Genomic DNA, 19,166 nt, shown 5'->3' with positions numbered 1-19,166 from the left:
CGGCCTCTTTTATTTTTTTCTGAGATGGAGTCTGGCTCTGTCGCCCAGGCTGGAGTGCAGTGGCACGATCTCGGCTCACTGCAAGCTCTGCCTCCCGGGTTCACACCATTCTCCTGCCTCAGCCTCCCAAGTAGCTGGGACTACCGGCGCCCGCCACCTCGCCCGGCTAATTTTTTGTATTTTTAGTAGAGATGGGTTTTACTGTGTTAGCCAGGATGGTCTCGATCTCCTGACTTTGTGATCCGCCTGCCTTGGCCTCCCAAAGTGCTGGGATTACAGGCATGAGCCACTGTGCCCGGCCTGCTTTGAAATTTATTAAAACAAACTGTAGGAACGAAAAAGGCTAGAGACCCCATCCTGTTAGGGTAGAAGCCCTGTCCATCCAAGCCAAGCTGTGGAAGGATCCTCATATTTACCATCTACTTCTTTTGTTTGAGAAAGTCTCGATCTGTTGCCAGGCTAGAGTGCAGTGGCACGATCTCGGCTCACTGCAACCTCGGCCTCCCGGGTTCAAACAATTCTCCTGCCTCAGCCTCCTGAGTGGCTGGGACAACAGGCGTGCACCACCATGCCCAGCTAATTTTTGTAGAGATGGGGTTTCACCATGTTGGAAAGGCTGGTCTTGAACTCCTGACCTCATGATCCGCCCGTCCCAGCCTCCCAAAGTGCTGGGATTACAGGCATAAGTCACTGCACCTGGCCCATCTACTTCTTTAGGTAGAGCTAGGATTCATCAAGCTAAAAGATGTATCTACTTTTTTTTTTTTTGAGATGGAATTTCACTCGTTACCCAGGCTGGAGTGCAAATGGCATGATCTTGGCTCACTGCAACCTCCGCCTCCCAGGTTCAAGCGATTCTTCTGCCTTAGCCTCTCGCTGGGATTACAGGCACTCGCCACCACACCCAGTAAATTTTTTGTATTTTTAGTAGAGACAGCGTTTCACCGTGTTGGCCAGCTGGTCTTGACCTCAGGTGATCCACTCACCTCAGCCTCCACAAGTGCTGGGATTACAGGCGTGAGCCACTGCGCCTGGCCAAGATGTACCTACTTTTTCCAGCACAACAAAGGAGTTGATTCAATTTGCCTAATGGGTGTGTGTGTGAAGAAAGTTTGATGAGACAAATTCACCAGTAGATTGAATTTATCTAGTCACTTTTGGCTCCTAGTAACATGCCTTGTGATTTTTGTAAGTTTGCTTCTTGTGAAAATTATTTCTATTATTTTAGATTAAAGGTGGGCAAACTTTCTGTAAACAGGCAAATAGTTAGTACTCTCTGGTCCAACTACTCACTATGTCATTTTAATGCAAAAGCAGCTATAGATAAAGCACAATGTGAATGTACCTAATGCCACTGAACTGTAAACTCAAAAATGGTCAAGATGAGGCCAGGCGCGGTGGCTCACGCCTGTAATCCCAGCACTTTGGGAGGCCCAGGTGGGCGGATCACGAGGTCAGGAGATCGAGACCATCCTGGCTAACATGGTGAAACCCCATCTCTACTAAAAATACAAAAAATTAGCCGGGCGTGGTGGCTGATGCCTGTGGTCCCAGCTACTTGGGAGGCTGAGGCAGGAGAATGGCGTGAACTCCGGAGGCAGAGGTTGCAGTGAGCTGAGATCGCGCCACTGCACTCCAGCCTGGACAACAGAGCAAGACTCTGTCTCAAAAAAGTCCAGATGATAAGTTTTATGTATGATCTTACCATAATTTACTAAAAAGCAAAAAAAGAAGCCACAGATAATATGTAAATGAACGAGGGAGTGTGACTGTGTTCCAATAAAACCTTATTTATGGACACCATATTCGAATTTTTTTTTTTTTTTTTTGAGACAGTCTCACTCTGTCACCCAGGCTGGAGTGCAGTGGCACGATCTCGGCTCACTGCAACCTCCGCCTCCCAGGTTTATGCCATTCTCCTGCCTCAGCCTCCCGAGTAGTGGGGACCACAGGCGCCAGCCACCACGCCCGGCTAATTTTTTATGTTTTTAGTAGAGACGGGGTTTCACCGTGTTAGCCAGGATGGTCTTGATCTCCTACCTTGTGATCCACCCACCTCGGCCTCCCAAAGTGCTGGGATTACAGGCCTGAGCCACCGTGCCTGGCCCATATTCTGAATTTCATACAGTTTTTATATATTATGAAATTTTTTTTTTTGAGTCGGAGTCTTGCTCTGTTGCCCAGCCTGGAGTATAGTGGCACGATCTCGGCTCACTGCAACCTCCACATCTCGGGTTCGAACAATTCTTCTGCTTCAGCTTCCCGAGTAGCTGGGACTACAGGTGCGTGCCACCATGCCCAGCTAATTTTTGTATTTTTAGTAGAGACGTGGTTTCACCATATTGGCCAGGCTGGTCTCGAACTCCTGACCTCGTGATCCACCCGCGTTGGCCTCTCAAAGTGCTGGGATTACAGGTGTGAGCCACCGCGCCTGGCTGAAATATTTTTCACTGATTTTTCAACCATTTAAAAACATACCAGGCCGGGCACAGTGGCTCACGCCTGTAATCCCAGCACTTTGGGAGGCCGAGGCGGGTGGATCACGAGGTCAGGAGATTGAGACCATCCTGGCTAACACGGTGAAACCCCATCTCTACTAAAAATACAAAAAATATGCCAGGCGTGGTGGCAGGCACCTGTAGTCCCAGCTACTCGGGAGGCTGAGGCAGGAGAATGGCGTGAACCTGGGAGGCAGAGCTTGCAGTGAGCTGAGATTATGCCACTGTACTCTAGCCTGGGCAACAGAGCAAAATTGTCTCAAAAAAAACAAAAAACAAAAAACCCGTAACAGCCTGGGCAACATGGTCTACAAAAAAATACAAAAATTAGCTGGGTGTGGTAGCTTGCATCTGTAGTACCAGCTCCTCAGAGGCTGAGATAGGAGGATTGCCTGAGCCCAGGAGGCAGAGGTTGCAGTAACTGATGTCGCACCACTGTACTCCAGCCTGGGTGACAGAGCAAGATCCTGTCTCAAAAAAAAAAAAAAAAAAAGCTTTCCTTCCTTCCTTCCTTCCTTCCTTCTCAAAAAAAAAAAAAAGCTTTCCTTCCTCCCTTCCTCCCTCCCTCCCTCCCCCTCTCTCTCTCTCTCTCTCTCTTTCTTTCTTTCTTTCTTTCTTTCTTTCTTTCCCTCTCTGGCCCAGGCTGCAATCTACTCGGCTTGCTGCTGCCCGCACCGCGGACTGCCTGGGACTGCCAGCGCGCGCCACCGCTGCCTGCCGTTTCTCCTTTGGATGCAGGCACGCATTCGCCATCTTGGCCACGCTGGTCGCCGGCTCCTGACGCCGAGTGCTCTGCCCGCCTCAGCCTCCCGAGGTACTGGGACTACAGACGGAGTCTCGCTCACCCAGTGCTCGGTGTTGCCCGGGCTGGAGTGCGGTGGCGTGGTCTGGCCTCGCGGCAGCCTCTACCCCCCGGCCGCCTGCCTTGGCCTGCCAGGGTGCTGGGATTGCAACCCCTGCCCGGCCGCCGCCCCATCTGGAAGGTGGGGAACGCCTCTGCCCGGCCGCCCCGTCTGGGAGGTGAGGGGCGCCTCTGCCCGGCCGCCCCGTCTGGGAGGTGAGGGGCGCCTCTGCCCGGCCGCCCCGTCTGGGAGGTGAGGGGCTCCTCTGCCCGGCCGCCCCGTCTGGGAAGTGAGGAGCGCCACTGCCCGGCCACCCACCGTCTGGGAAGTGAGGAGCGCCTCTGCCCGGCCACCCACCGTCTGGGAAGTGAGGAGCGCCTCTGCCCGGCCACCCACCGTCTGGGAAGTGAGGAGCGCCTCTGCCCGGCCGCCCCGTCTGGGAAGTGAGGAGCGCCTCTGCCCGGCCACCCACCGTCTGGGAAGTGAGGAGCGCCTCTGCCCGGCCACCCACCGTCTGGGAAGTGAGGAGCGCCTCGGCCCGGCCACCCACCGTCTGGGAAGTGAGGAGCGCCTCGGCCCGGCCACCCACCGTCTGGGAGGTGAGGAGCGCCTCTGCCCGGCCACCCACCGTCTGGGAGGTGAGGAGCGCCTCTGCCCGGCCACCCACCGTCTGGGAGGTGAGGAGCGCCTCTGCCCGGCCACCCACCGTCTGGGAGGTGAGGAGCGCCTCTGCCCGGCCACCCCGTCTGGGAAGTGAGGAGCGCCTCTGCCCGGCCGCCCCGTCCGGGAAGAAGTGAGGAGCGCCTCTGCCCGGCCGCCCCGTCCGGGAAGAAGTGAGGAGCGCCTCTGCCCGGCCGCCCCGTCCGGGAAGAAGTGAGGAGCGCCTCTGCCCGGCCGCCCCGTCTGGGAAGTGAGGAGCGCCTCTGCCCGGCCGCCCTGTCCGGGAAGAAGTGAGGAGCGCCTCTGCCTGGCCGCCCCGTCCGGGAAGAAGTGAGGAGCGCCTCTGCCCGGCCGCCCCGTCTCGGAAGTGAGGAGCGCCTCTGCCCGGCCGCCCCGTCCGGGAAGAAATGAGGAGCGCCTCTGCCCAGGCGCCCCATCCGGGAAGAAGTGAGGAGTGCCTCTGCCCGGCCGCCCCATCTGGGAAGAAGTGAGGAGCGCCTCTGCCCGGCCACCCATCGTCTGGGAAGTGAGGAGCGCCTCTGCCTGGCCACCCACCGTCTGGGAAGTGAGGAGCGCCTCTGCCCGGCCGCCCCGTCTGGGAAGTGAGGAGCGCCTCTGCCCGGCCACCCACCGTCTGGGAAGTGAGGAGCGCCTCTGCCCGGCCGCCCCGTCTGGGAAGTGAGGAGCGCCTCTGCCCGGCCACCCACCGTCTGGGAAGTGAGGAGCGCCTCTGCCCGGCCACCCACCGTCTGGGAAGTGAGGAGCGCCTCTGCCCGGCCACCCACCGTCTGGGAAGTGAGGAGCGCCTCTGCCCGGCCGCCCATCGTCTGGGAAGTGAGGAGCGCCTCTGCCCGGCCACCCACCGTCTGGGAGGTGAGGAGCGCCTCTGCCCGGCCGCCCCGTCTGGGAAGTGAGGAGCGCCTCTGCCCAGCCACCCCGTCTGGGAAGTGAGGAGCGCCTCTGCCCGGCCACCCATCGTCTGGGAAGTGAGGAGCGCCTCTGCCCGGCCGCCCCGTCTGGGAGGTGAGGAGCGCCTCTGCCCGGCCGCCCCGTCCGGGAGGAAGTGAGGAGCGCCACTGCCCGGCCGCCCCGTCCGGGAGGAAGTGAGGAGCGCCTCTGCCCGGCCGCCCCGTCGGGAAGAAGTGAGGAGCGCCTCTGCCCGGCCGCCCCGTCCGGGAAGAAGTGAGGAGCGCCTCTGCCCGGCCGCCCCGTCTGGGAGGTGAGGAGCGCCTCTGCCCGGCCACCCATCGTCTGGGAGGTGAGGAGCGCCTCTGCCCGGCCACCCATCGTCTGGGAGGTGAGGAGCGCCTCTGCCCGGCCACCCATCGTCTGGAAAGTGAGGAGCGCCTCTGCCTGGCCGCCCATCGTCTGGGAAGTGAGGAGCGCCTCTGCCCGACCACCCATCGTCTGGGAAGTGAGGAGCGCCTCTGCCCGGCCACCTATCGTCTGGGAAGAAGTGAGGAGCGTCTCTGCCTGGCCGCCCCGTCTGGGAAGTGAGGAGCCCCTCTGCCCGGCCGCCCCGTGTCTGGGTAGAAGTGAGGAGCTCCTCTGCCTGGCCGCTCCGTCTGGGAGGTCTACCACGGAGGCCAGAAGCAATGTGGGGGCTGGACGTGGTGGCTCACGCCTGTGGTCCCGGCACTCTGGGGGGCGAGGCGGGTTGATCACTTCGGGCTAGGAGTTCAAGACCAGTCTGGCCAACTTGGCGAAACATGAAGAATACAACAGACAAACCAACCAACCAACTCAGTGACAACAAAACAGGTCTACCCTGGAGTCATACTCTAATTTTTTCTATTTTCCTCCCTTTCTGATCCTTTATCCCACTTTCTTTTTCTTCCTCTTCCTTCTCCCTCTTCTTTGTCAAATAGAGGATTGAGTTATTATCACTGATCCATATAAAGTCCCTCTCATTTATTTTAACTCCCACCCCCATTTCTATTCCCCGACTTCCCATGTGCAACCTTCCTAATATGTTTGATACGCATCTTTTTGTTTGTATGTACTTTTAGAAAATGTTTATTGTTTTTGTATGCAAAAAAAAATTAATAAAAAAAAAAAAAAAAGTAAAAATTCCTAGAGCAGGCCAGGCACAGTAGCTCATGCTTGTAATCCCAGCACTTTGGAGGGTGAGGTGGGCGGATCACTTCAGGCTAGGAGTTCAAGACCAGTCCAGCCAACATGGTGAAACCCTATCTCTACTAAAGCTACAATAAATTAGCCAGGTGTAGTGGCACATCCTGTAATCCCAGCTACTCAGGAGGCTGAGGAAGGAGAATCGCTTGAACCTGGGAGGCAGAGGTTGCAGTGAGCCAAGATTGTGCCACTGGACTCCAGCCTGGGCGACAGAGCAAGACTCCGTCTCAGAAAAACAAACAAACAAAAAAAACCTTACCAGAGTACCCATTTCCTTCTAAGGATATAGATGAGTGAATCAGATAAAATAAAATGTTGAAATTTCAACCTTACCTAAGATACAAAGGAGGCCGGCTGTGGTGGCTCACGCCTGTAATCCTAGCACTCTGGGAAGCCAGGGCAGGCAGAGAGCTTGAACTCAGGAATTTGACACCAGCCTGGGCAACATGAGACCAAAACCACAAAAATTAGCCACGTGTGGTGGTGCACGCCTGTGGTCCCAGCTACTCTAGAGGCTCAGATGGAAGGATTGTTGGAGCCCGGGAAGTCGAGACTACAGTGAGCCATGATCACATCACTGCACTCCAGCCTGTGTCAGAGCAAGACCATCTCAAAACAAAACAAAAACACGTTTAAAAAAAAAAAAAAAAAAAAGCAAAGGCAACAAGAATCACTTTCCATCTACTAGTTCTATCCAGCTACAAATATATCTTCTGCTTGTAAAAGAAAAGCTAATGCCTCAACCCTCACCATCTTTCAAATCACCCTCATTGCCTAAGATCACTCCTTCGCCTCCTGCAATTTGGCCTCAACCGCCCACAAAAACATGGCCAAGAAATTAAAATTTCTTGAGCATCTGGCCAGGCACGATGGCTCATGCCTGTAATCCCAACACTTTGGGAGGCCAAGGCAGGCGGATCACCTGAGGTCAGGAGTTCGAGACCAGCCTGGCCAACATGGTGAAACCCCATCTCTACTAAAATTACAAAAATTAGCAGGGCATGGTGGTGCATGCCTGTAATCCCAGCTACTTGGGAGGCTGAGGCACAAGAATCGCTTGAACCCGGGAGGGGGAGGTTGTAGTGAGCCGAAATCGTGCCACTGCACTCCAACCTGGGCAACAGAGTGAGACTCTGTCTTAAAAAAAAAAAAAATTTTTTGCTGAGCATCTGTATATGCTTACTAGCTTCACTTAGTGTCATTTAATCCTGACAAAAATGGCTCTTAAAAGTCCTCCATTCAGCATTTCACAGGTATACACATGTAAAAGCTCAAGCTACATACTTTAAGATTTGCATACTTGGCTGCATGTAAGTTATACCTTACTAAAGTTGCTCTCTTCTTTCCCTCTAAATGTACCTGCTCCCACAATTTCGGCCTTCAACCTAGTTCACATCTGCCTAGTTCACATCTGCCTCCAAACAGCCTCCTTGGAAGTCTTACTTTTTGCTGTTTCAAACCTTAAATTCTTTTCTCTAGTCTCAGTCTCTTTTCAGAGCTCTTGTCGTAACTAGCCCACGGATGCCTGAAATTTAACAGATCCAGAATCAAATGTAGCAATTTCTCCACTCTGCACCAAGGTCCTCCTTTTGCTGACTCCTGTATGAATGGCATCACCACTCAAATCTCAAAAATGGCCTTCCCAGAGTTCTCATTTCCCCTCATCGAATTAGTTATCAACTACACCTCAATAATGTGATTCTCAAAATTCATCCCTTTCCATTCCTATGTCTACTACCCTAATTCAAAATCCCCATTAAGTTATAACCACACTGTGCCTAACTTTTATCCCTATCTCCAGTGTCTCCAGGTTCCAATATCACTGTCTCTCCTGTTCACTGCTTTACCTTCAGTGCCTGGCATGTTTGTTAAGACAGTAGGTGTTAGGCCGGGCGCGGTGGCTCACGCTTGTAATCCCAGCACTTTGGGAGGCCGAGGCGGGCGGATCACCAGGTCAGGGGATCGAGACCACGGTGAAACCCCGTCTCTACTAAAAATACAAAAAAATTAGCCGGGCGTGGTGGCGGGCGCCTGTAGTCCCAGCTACTCGGAGAGGCTGAGGCAGGAGAATGGCGTGAACCCGGGAGGCGGAGCTTGCAGTGAGCCGAGATCGCGCCACTGCACTCCAGCCTGGGTGACAGAGCGAGACTCCGTCTCAAAAAAAAAAAAAAAAAAAAAAAGACAGTAGGTGTTTGACAAATTTTTGTAGCATGAAGACCATCCCAGCATTTATCTCACCCTCATAGATAACTGTGACTCTATGTTCCTTCCTCTGCTCCTCCCATGACATGAGGAACAGAGACCATTTTTACGACAGTGAGGAGGAAAGCGCTGGCCCACAATGGGATCAAACCTAAGAACCATGGCCTACCAACTATACATTAAAAATATGTGCCATTTTAGTTTATTTCACATTTCTACGTCTTAAAAACTGGACAGGGGATTTTCTGGTAGGGGATCAGCCTTTATAAAAGGTTTCACTAGTATTAGAACTTCACCAAAACTGATTTTAGTAACAATCCCTTACATGGCTCTAGGAAAGAAGACATCTAAATTTCAAGCTAATATTAATCCGATTTCCCTGATACTGCAGTCTGCACTGGCTGTACTAGAAGTCACCCAGATCTAGAACCTCTTTATCCAGCAGCTGGTTCTAGTATTATGGTACTTCTCACACAAGCAGGATTTGTTTTACTCAGCTGTTTAATCAGAATGCCTCCAAATTTACAAAGCAAATGTTTTAATGTCCAAGGCTAATACGCCACTGCAAGGGAAGAACAGGTAGGGAAGGAAAGGGGCACTAAGAGAGGAACACACCATAAGAGGGCTTGGCTACTGCATAGCACATCCTCAAGACTATCTCAGTGACCACTTTTAAACATCATTAAAACCTGTTTTGGAAGGTACACAATTTGATCTATCCCACAGTCCCCTAAGCCTAGGGTGTCAACAAGAAAATTCTATATAAATGACTTCTAGCCTTCAGCTAATTTACAAGCTAGGGCACCCAAACATATGAAGCTGCTTTTCATGTCAGATGGTTTCCAGAGAATTAACACAGTTCTCTCAGCATGTAACAGGGCAGCAAAACCATGAAACTAATACAGCACTTAATTTTCTGCTTATTAATGCAAACACATGAAACAAATACCTAATTTCAGTTCAAACTCATTTCCCTTTTATTAAAGTCCAAGTTACCATTACATGGCTTGGTACTCAATAAAGGAAAACTTGTTCAAATAAGGTAATATGTTATCATCAGTATTTCCAGGTAACTGTTCACACTCAAGTAGCAATGTCAATAAATCCTTGGGGAAGCCCATCTGTAAGAGAAAACACAAAGAATTAGCTGGGAAAGAATAAAGAAAAGGTAGAAATCTTTTTAAAAAAACCATTAGTGCTACAACCAGGGAAATCACTGTCTCTCTGTACCCTTTACTGCTCTTACTTAATCCTGCCTACTGTCAACTCACAAGGGACTAGCTTTCTGGCTTTTTTGTTGTTTATACACTGGTACTTCCTTCCCAATCAGAAAAGTGTTCAGTAGTTGCCATTTAACAAAAAAAATTTTTTTTGGGCTGGACACGGTGGCTCATGCCTGTAACACTAGCACTTTGGGAAGCCGAGGCGAGTGGATTGCCTGAGCATAGAAGTTTGAGACCACTCTGGGCAACACGGTGAAACCCCGTCTCCACTAAAATACAAAAAATTAGCCTGGTGTGGTGGCCCACGCCTGCAGTCCCAGCTACTCAGGAGGCTAAGGCACAAGGATCTCTTCAACCGGGAGGCGGAGGTTGGAGTGGGCCGAGATCACTTCATTACACTCCAACATGGATGACAGAGCAAGACTCTGTCTCAAACAAACAAACAAAAAAAAAAAAAAAAAGAAAAGAAAAAGAAAAAAGTTAGTATAGCTAGAATACATCCTACATCAAAAAGATCTTCTGGACCCCTTGGAATAATACTTGATAAAATGAAAACTAAAACAATCTTTTAGGAGTCCATTATAGAATATGAACCACAGGGCTGGGCGTGGTGGCTCATGCCTGTAATCCCAGCACTTTGGGAGGCCAAGGCGGGCAGATCACGAAGTCAGGAGATTGAGACCATCTCGGCTAACATGGTGAAACCCCGTCTCTACTAAAAATACAAAAAATTAGCCAGGCATGGTGGTGGGTGCCTGTAGTCCCAGCTACTTGGGAGGCTGAGGCAGATGAACAGCGTGAACCTGGAAAGCAGAGCTTGCAGTGAGCCGAGATCGCGGCACTGCACTCCAGCCTGGGCGACAGAGCCAGACTCCGTCTCAAAAAAAAGAATATGAATCACAGGGCCAGACGCAGTGACTCACACCTGTAATCCCAGCACTTTGGGAGGCTGAGGTCAGGAGTTCGAGACCAGCCTGGCCAACATGGCAAAACCTGGTCTCTACTAAAAATACAAAAATGAACTGGGCATGGTGGTGGACACTTGTAATCCCAGCTACTAGGGAGGCTGAGGCATGAGAATTGTTTGAATCCGAGAGGCAGAGGTTACAGTGAGCAGAGGTGGTGCCATTGCACTCCAGCCTGGGCAACAGCGAGACTCCGTCTCAAAACAACAACAAAAAACAAACAAGAGCTTCAAAAGTATAACTAGGAAAATTTCCATTCTGAACAACTAGTTTTAAGTACTCACAGAAGTTAAAACCATTGCATGTATTATAAAGATGAGCTACTTCAGGGAGGCTGTGCTGGTGAGGGGGTGGACAAAGATAAAATGAAAAGACCATTGCTTTTGGCTCACACCTGAAACTCAAATAATTTGGAAGGCCAAAGTGGAAGGATCACTTGAGCCCAGGAGCTCAAGAACAGCCTGGGCAACATAGTGAGACCCTGTCTCTATAACAAAATTAAAAATAAATAAATTAAACAAAAACAAACAAAAAGATCACTCCTTTAAAGCAAGCTTTAAAACGAGATCCCACCTGGGGGCGGTGGCTCATGACTGTAATCCCAGCACTTTGGGAGGCTGAGGCGGGTGGGTCACCTGAAGGCAGGAGTTCAAGACCAGCCTGGCCAACATGGTGAAACCCCATCTCTACTAAAAATACAAAAATTAGCCGGGCATGGTGGTGCATGCCTGTAATCTCAGCTACTTAGGAGACTGAGGTACAAGAATCAGCTTGAACCCGGGAGGCGGAGGTTCAGTGAGCTGAGATCATGCCACTGCACTCCGGCCTGGGTGACAGAGTGAGACTCCGTCTCAAAAAAAAAAAAAAAAAAAAAAAAAATCTTAAAAGTAGATTACAAAGTTTTTGGCATTTTCTGTTCAGTTTCTCAACAGGAAGACTGAATATAAAAATTCCTTGAATTCTGAATATTTTTGTTTGTATGTATGTATGTATTTAATTAACTAACAGAGACAGGGTCTCACTATGTTGCTCAGGCTGGTCTCAAACTACTGAACTCAAGCAATCCTCCCACCTTAGCCTCCCAAAGTGCTGAGCTTACAGGCATGAACCATTGTTGCCAGCCAAGTTCTGAGTCTTCTTCTTTTGTGTTTTTTTTTTTTTTTTTTGAGACAGAGTCTCAGTCTGTCACCCAGGCTGGAGTACAGTGACACAGTCTCGGCTCACTGCAACCTCTGCCTCCCAGGTTGAAGTGATTCTCCCACCTCGGCCTCCCGAGTAGCTGGGACTACAGGCACGTGCCACCACACACAGCTAATTTTTGTATTTTTAGTAGAAACAAGGTTTCACCATGCTGCTCTTGAACTCCTGACCTTGTGATCCACCCACCTCTGCCTCCCAAAATGCTGGGATTACAGGCATGAGCCACTGTGCCCAGCCCAAACAGAAATACTTTAAAACACACCAAAGCAAATGTGACAACAATAAAAGTATCTGAAAATCTGGATATGTGTACACAGACTCACTATATTATCATCTGTGCTACTGTTTATGCCTAAAATATTTTATAAAGATTTTTCTTTAATTAAGATGGCTTTTATTTGCCTTTATACTAGTAAGAAAATAATAAGAAAATAATGATGCCAGGCGCAGTGGCTCAAGCCTGTAATCCCAGCACTCTGGGAGGCCAAGGCAGGCGGATCATGAGGTCAGGGGTTTGAGACCATGGCTAACATGATGAAACCCCGTCTCTACTAAAAATACACAAATTAGCCAGTCGTGGTGGCATGTGGCCTGTAGTCCCAGCTACCTGGGAGGCTGAGGCTTGAATCCGGGAGGCGGAGGCTGCAGTGAGCCTAGATTGCACCACTGCACTCCAGCCTGGGCAACAGATTAAGACTCTGTCTCAAAAAAAAAAAAAAAAAAGAAAGAAAGAAAAGAGAAGAAAAGAAAATAATGATAACAACTAGAAATCATTTCAGTTCTTTAAATTTACCATTACTGGTATTCTCAAAATCTCTTCATGCTCACGGCCATTACCTCTAACAAGAACACTGAAAGGTCTTACTACAGCACACTGAAATGTCATCCACCCACACCTCTCTGGATTGTTTTCCTGCCTTCTTCAGTGGTTTGTCGCTTACCCATGGGGTTTACACTTTGTCAAGGCCCAGTTCCTCCGGAGTGGAGATTCCCAGTTCATTTAAAGTTGGTCTAAGTTCCTGGATGACATAGGGGTAGATTTCCTTATGAGGTCCTGCTTTGTCCTGATGGCAAAGAGAATATTCACATTTAACTCTTGTCAAAAGCCATGTCTATTAATTCATGAAATGAACTTAAAAATGTCTTTAATTACTTATGCAGAGGCAAGTAGGACAGAATAATACAGGTGATCAGCTGGGCAGGGTGGCTCACACCTGTAATCCGAGCACTTTGGGAGGCCGAGGCGGGCTGATCACTTGAGGTCAGGAGTTTGAGACCAGCCTGGCCAACATGGTGAAACCCCGTCTCTACTAAAAATACAAAAATCAGCCAGGTGTAGTGGCACATGCCTGTAATCTCAGCTACTCGGGAGGCTGAGGCAGGAGAATCGGCTTGAACCCGGGAGGCGGAGGTTGCAGTGAGCCAAGATCATGCCACTGCACTCCAGCCTCACAGCCTGGATGACAGAACAAGATTCCATCTCAAAAAAACAAAAACAAAAACAAAAAAACAGATCATCTACTTTCAAGTTAACACATTTGTTCAGTAAATAGGGCAACTTGCTGGGTGCTGTGGCTCATGCCTGTAATTCCAGCACTTTGGGAGGCCAAGGCGGGCAGATCACAAGGTCAGGAGTTTGAGATCATCCTGACCAACATGGTGAAACCCCGTGCCGGTTGTGGTGGCACACCCCTGTAATCCCAGCTACTCAGGAATGCTTGAACCAGGGAGTCGGAGGTTGCAGTGAGCTGAGATCATGACACTACACTCCAGCTTAGGCGACAGAGCGAGACTCCGTCTCAAAAAAATAAATAAATAATTAAATAAAAATAAAGAGGGCAACTTATATATGTACTGTTCAAGGTAGGCTTTTGAAATACCTTGAGAATAACTGCAATTGGACTAAATCCAGAAAAAACATCTTAAAGTGTAGAATTACTGGAAAACAAGGTAGTGATGACAGAATTTTGTGAAGGCAATTAGACATGCCCAGCAGGCAACACGAATAATTAAGTTAACACAGGAAAAGTTTTTTCATTTGCCTCCAATTTGAGACCCTAACTGAATTAACTACCAGTGCTGAATGGATTGATAGCCTACAGAACCCTTTGTTATCTTACCCATTATAGATAAAGTAATGTCACACTTTTGCTGTTAACGGTCTTAAGCTTCTTTCTTACAGACCACAGTATCTTTTCATGGAGAGCTGTACTTTGAGAATACATATGTCCAGGGCTGGAGACTTTTCACTGTAATATATAGTTACACCTATGCTGTCACAAGGTTCCTTAGGAACGAATAAGAAGTCAAAAGAACTAAGAAAGTGCCGGCCGGGCGTGGTGGCTCACACCTGTAATCCCAGTACTTTGAGAGGCTGAGGCGGGCGGATCAACGGAGGTCAGGAGTTTGAGATCAGCCTGACCAACATGGAGAAACCCCGTCTCTTAAAAACACAAAATTAGCCTGTAATCCCAGCTACTCGGGAGGCTGAGGCAGAAGAGTCACTTGAACCCAGGAGACCTCGGAGGTTGCAGTGAGCTGAGATCACGCCATTGCACTCCAGCCTGGGTGACAGAGTGAGACTCCATCTCAAAAAAATAAATAAACTCAGAAATTATAACCAAATAAGAGGGAGGAAAATTAGTATATATCCTCCTATGTTTTCATATAACGTATATATTTTTTTTGAGATGGAGTTTCTCTCTTGTTGCCCAGGCTGGAGTGCAATGGTGCCATCTCGGCTCACCGTAACCTCTGCCTCCCGGGTTCAAGCAATTCTCCTGCCTCAGCCTCCCGAGTAGCTGGGATTACAGGCACGCAGCCCCACGCCCGGCTAATTTTTTATTTTCAGTAGAGATGGGGTTTCTCCATGTTGGTCAGGCTGGTCTCAAACTCTTGACCTCAGGTGATCCACCCGCCTCCGTCTCCCAAAGTGCTGGGATTACAGGCGTGAGCCACCACGACCAGCCAACGCAAATATGTTTGAAGTCAAACACATTTCTACGGTATCAATAGTTGTGTAGTATAACCAGTTTTGGGAAGTTCCCTCTTAAGAATTCCAAACATTGGCCGGGCGCGCTGGCTCACGCTTGTAATCCCAGCACTTTGGGAGGCCGAGGCGGGCGGATCACGAGGTCAGGATATCGAGACCATGGTGAAACCCCGTCTCTACTAAAAATACAAAAAAATTAGCTGGGCGTTGTAGTGGGCGCCTGTAGTCCCAGCACTCGGAGGCTGAGGCAGGAGAATGGCGTGAACCCGGGAGGCGGAGCTTGCAGTGAGCCGAGATAGCGCCACTGCACTCCAGCCTGGTAGACAGAGCGAGACTCCGTCTTAAAAAAAAAAAAAGAATTCCTAACATTTCGTATGACAAATAGCAAGGAGATGAATACACTTTGTATTAAATCTTTATATATCCTTAATTGTTTCCTTGATAAATTCCTTTCTTTCTTTTTTTTTTAGAGACGGAGTTTCTCTCTTGTTGCCCAGGCTGGAGTGCAATGGTGCAATCTCAGCTTACCGCTACCTCCACCTCCCGGGTTCAAGCAATTCTCCTGCCTCGGCCTCCCGAGTAGCTGGGATTACAGGCATGTGCCACCACGCCCAGCTAATTTTTATATTTTTAGTAGAGACAGGGTTTCACCATGTTGGCCAGGCTGGTCTCAAACTCTTGACATCGGGTGATCCACCTGCCTTGGCCTCCCAAAGTGCTGGGATTACAGGCGTGAGCCACCACACACGGCCAAGATAAATTCTTAAAAAAAAAAAAAAAAAAAAAAGAAAAAAAAAAAAACAGAGAGAAAAAAGAAAAAAGATAAATTCTTAAATGGAATTGCTGAACAAAAGTGTATCATGTACAATTTGTAACGCCTTGAATAAATGCTGCCAAAGTAGCCTCTAGAAAGATTTTAACCGCAATGTACATTCCTTCTAGTTATATAAGGACTCATTTTAGGCATTTTAACAAATTCAAAAATACAGAATATGCTGATACCTCAGCAATAGCCCACTCATTTACAGAACAATTTTAGCATTATTATTTCACTGACCTTAACAGCCTCTAGGATACGAACTGTACTAGCAAAATCATTTAACCGTCTGCATGCCCGCAAAGCAGCATCAATGATTTTGGGCTCTGGAACCATATCATAGGTAACAAGTGTGTTTATCCCTGCAAAATTAAAAAGAAGGGCCATGTCAACCTCGAAGAGCCTCACTTAAATATGAGTTATTTACATTTTTACTGAATCACTGATGTATGATCTTATCTGTCTGGGTCTCCATTCTCTTATCTATAAAACGAGAGAAATCTACCTTTAACAAATTCTAGATAATAAGATTACAGTGGATCTCCCTTAGTGAATCAGTGGAAAGAAAGAACTATGCAACAGCATGCAGATTGAAGGAAAAAATCCTGAGTTTTTTTTCCTTCTTTGAGAAAAAGAGGTCATTTTCAACTCCTAACTTTTTTTTGAGATGGAGTCTTGCTCTGTCACCCAGGCTGGAGTACAGTGGTACCGCCTCAGCTTACTGCAACCTCTGCCACCCAGGCTGGAGTACAGTGGTACCGCCTCAGCTTATTGCAACCTCTGCCACCCAGGTTCAAGTGATTCTCCTGCCTCAGCCTACCAAGTAGCTGGGATTACAGGTGGGTGCCACCAAGCCCGGCTAATTTTCGTATTTTTAGTAGAGACGGGGTTTCAGCATCTTGGCCCGGCTGGTCTTGAACTCCTGACCTCGTGGATCCACCAGCCTCGGCCTCCCAAAGTGCTGGGATTACAGGCATGAGCCACCACATCTGGCCCTCCTATCTTTAACTCTTAGTACAATGAACACATCTTGGATGCTTTAAAAGAGATTCAAGGCTGGGCCCAGTGGCTCATGCCTGTAATCCCAGCACTTTGGGAGGCTAAGGTGGGTGGATCACCTGAGGTCAGGAGTTCAAGACCAGCCTGGCCAATATGGAAAAACCCCGTCTCTATTAAAGATACAAAATTAGCCGGGCGTGGTGGCACATGCCTGTAATCCCAGCTACTCGCAAGGCTGAGGCAGGAGAATCACTTGAACCCGGGAGGTGGAGGTTGCAGTGAGCTGAGATCACGCCATTGCACTCCAGCCTGGGCGATAAGAGAGAAACTCCATCTCAAACAAAACAAAACAAAACAAAACAAAACAAACAAATAAAAAAAACAAAAAAGAGATTTAACTGGAAAATAGCCTAAAAACAGCCAGAGAAATGTGTAAAGAGAGTTAATGAAGCCTAAATGAGGACATTAAGGAGATATTACAGAGAAACATTAGTACACAAACATTCAACCAGAAAATGATTGGGCATGATTACTTTCAGATCTGCACAAAATGACACATCATAAAATTTAAGATTCTCTTAATGGGAACACATAATTGTTCTTTTTATTACTTCTACTTCAGATTGTTCAGTAAGAATTCTACTGGTTGTAGCAAAAGGGAATCATTACATTTCTGCAGAGAAGTTTAAAGCACTTCGGTTTCTTGCTTTTATTACTTTAAAATATTTAAACAAAGGATACCAGTGAATACGATGCAGTCATTGAGATTGAATTTTTGGTCTGAGATAAATTACCCTACACCTAATTCTACTTATTCATGTTAAGTGTGCATCTGCAAATTTAGGAAAGACAAGTTCTAACTTACTTAGATACTTATTCAGGGCAAAACAATGCAAAAATAACAAAAAACCCAAACCATCACCCAAAGGGGAAGGCAACCAAATGACTGCTTTGTGTAAATTCTTTTTTTTTGAGACAGAGTCTCGTTCTGTCGCCCAGGCTGGAGTGCAGTGGCGCTATGTCGGCTCACTGCAAGCCCTGCCTCCTGGGTTCACGCCATTCTCCTGCCTCAGCCTCTCGAGTAGCTGGGGCTACAGGCGCCCGCCACCGCGCCCGCCACCACGCCCGGCTAATTTTTTTGTATTTTTAGTAGAGATGGGGTTTCACCGTGTTAGCCAGCATGGTCTCAATCTCCTGACCTCGTGACCTGCCCGCCTTGGCCTCCCAAAGTGCTGGGATTACAGGCGTGAGCCACCGAGCCCAGCCTGTGTAAATTGTTTGAAATGTACAAAACCGTTACCTTTTGCTCATCTAGCCTTATTGCTATAGCAGTGGTTTTCAATTAAGGGTGACTTCATCCCTCAGGAGACACTGGGTAATGTCTAGAGACATTTTTGGTTGTCACATGGTATGAATGTGTGCATACTGGCTCCTAGCACGTAGAGGCCAAAGGTGATGCTAAACACCCTACAGTGTAAAGGACAGTCCCCTACAACAAAGAATTATCTGGCCCAAAATGTCAATAGTGCCTGCCTTAAAATCCTGCTTTATAGGTAGCCATAAACTTTCCTAACTGCAAGTTGCATGGAGTAACCAGTTTAAACAACGCATTTTTCGAAACAGTTGCTCTCAATAAAGGAGCAGAAGCAGTTCATATTTACACACCAAAATAGACAAATATGTCTATGTTCCAATTACCTTTACGCAATTCCCAGGCATCTATATCTGGCTTGTTGAAGTATGTTACCCAGCGAGCATCAAACTCCTCATCTGTCTCCTGTGACCCATGGGAATAGCAGCGAACTGACTGGATAGCTACAATGTGAAAGAACCATAACTTCAATGTACACAAATAGTACTTGATATATCTTGTTTAATGCATTAAAAATTTTGAGTTGACTATGTATGTATGTGGCAGAAAAAATATTCAACAGGTCAAATGAAATACATCTTATACATTGATACAGGAAGATATATTTAAAATTAAGCAAATAAAATCAAGTAGAACAAAAAGTATTACACAGGCATGCTTATACTTTTCTCCCTAATGTATAATACTAGCTTGTAATTATTAATAGTGGTTCCCTCTAATTTTAAATTAACAGTGATTATCTGTGGGAGGTAAAAACTACTTTATATACTTCCATATTGTTTGAATTTTTACACATAATCAGAGTATTAATTCCTAAGTAAAAATGTCCGAGATGGGCATAGTGGGGCACACACCTGTAGTGCCAACTACTCAGAGGATGAGGCAGGAAGATTGCCCAAGCCCAGGAGTTCAAGGTTGTAGGGTGCTAACAATATGACAGAACCTGAGAAAATAGCCATTGCATTCCAGCCTGGGCAACACAGTGACACCCCACCTCTAAAAACTAAGAATAGGCCGGGCGCAGTGGCTCACGCCTGTAATCCCAGCACTTTGGGAGGCTGAGGCGGGCGGATCACGAGGTCAGGAGATCAAGACCATCCTGGCTAACACGGTGAAACCCCGTCTCTACTAAAAATACAAAAAATTAGCCAGGTGTGGTGGCAGGTGGCTGTAGTCAGCTACTCGAGAGGCTGAGGCAGGAGAATGGCGTGAACCCAGGAGGCGGAGGTTGCAGTGAGCCGAGATCACACCACCGCACTCTAG

The 19,166-nt window shown here is 48.3% G+C and overlaps 1 protein-coding gene across 12 annotated transcripts in view; it reads right to left on the bottom strand.

Annotated features, from left to right (window-relative positions):
• Positions 1 to 9,288: 9,288 nt before the first annotated feature.
• Positions 9,289 to 19,166, bottom strand: part of COX5A (cytochrome c oxidase subunit 5A) — a 36,481-nt gene continuing 26,603 nt past the window's right edge. For all 12 annotated transcript variants that reach the window (XM_063638749.1, XM_063638751.1, XM_063638759.1 and 9 more), the window contains 4 exons: positions 18,230 to 18,346; positions 15,773 to 15,894; positions 12,665 to 12,787; positions 9,289 to 9,456 (listed from right to left, as the gene is read on the bottom strand). In XM_063638749.1, the coding sequence (XP_063494819.1) occupies positions 12,674 to 12,787; positions 15,773 to 15,894; positions 18,230 to 18,346 (353 nt within the window). In that variant the 3' untranslated portion in view covers positions 9,289 to 9,456; positions 12,665 to 12,673. The remainder of the gene's footprint in view (positions 9,457 to 12,664; positions 12,788 to 15,772; positions 15,895 to 18,229; positions 18,347 to 19,166) is intronic.

The sequence above is a fragment of the Symphalangus syndactylus genome, chromosome 5 (genome assembly GCF_028878055.3).
Source record: "Symphalangus syndactylus isolate Jambi chromosome 5, NHGRI_mSymSyn1-v2.1_pri, whole genome shotgun sequence".
NCBI classification, from domain to species: domain Eukaryota; kingdom Metazoa; phylum Chordata; class Mammalia; order Primates; family Hylobatidae; genus Symphalangus; species Symphalangus syndactylus.
Note: the sequence above shows the minus strand (reverse complement) of the source record. Positions and strands in the feature narration are given on the sequence as shown.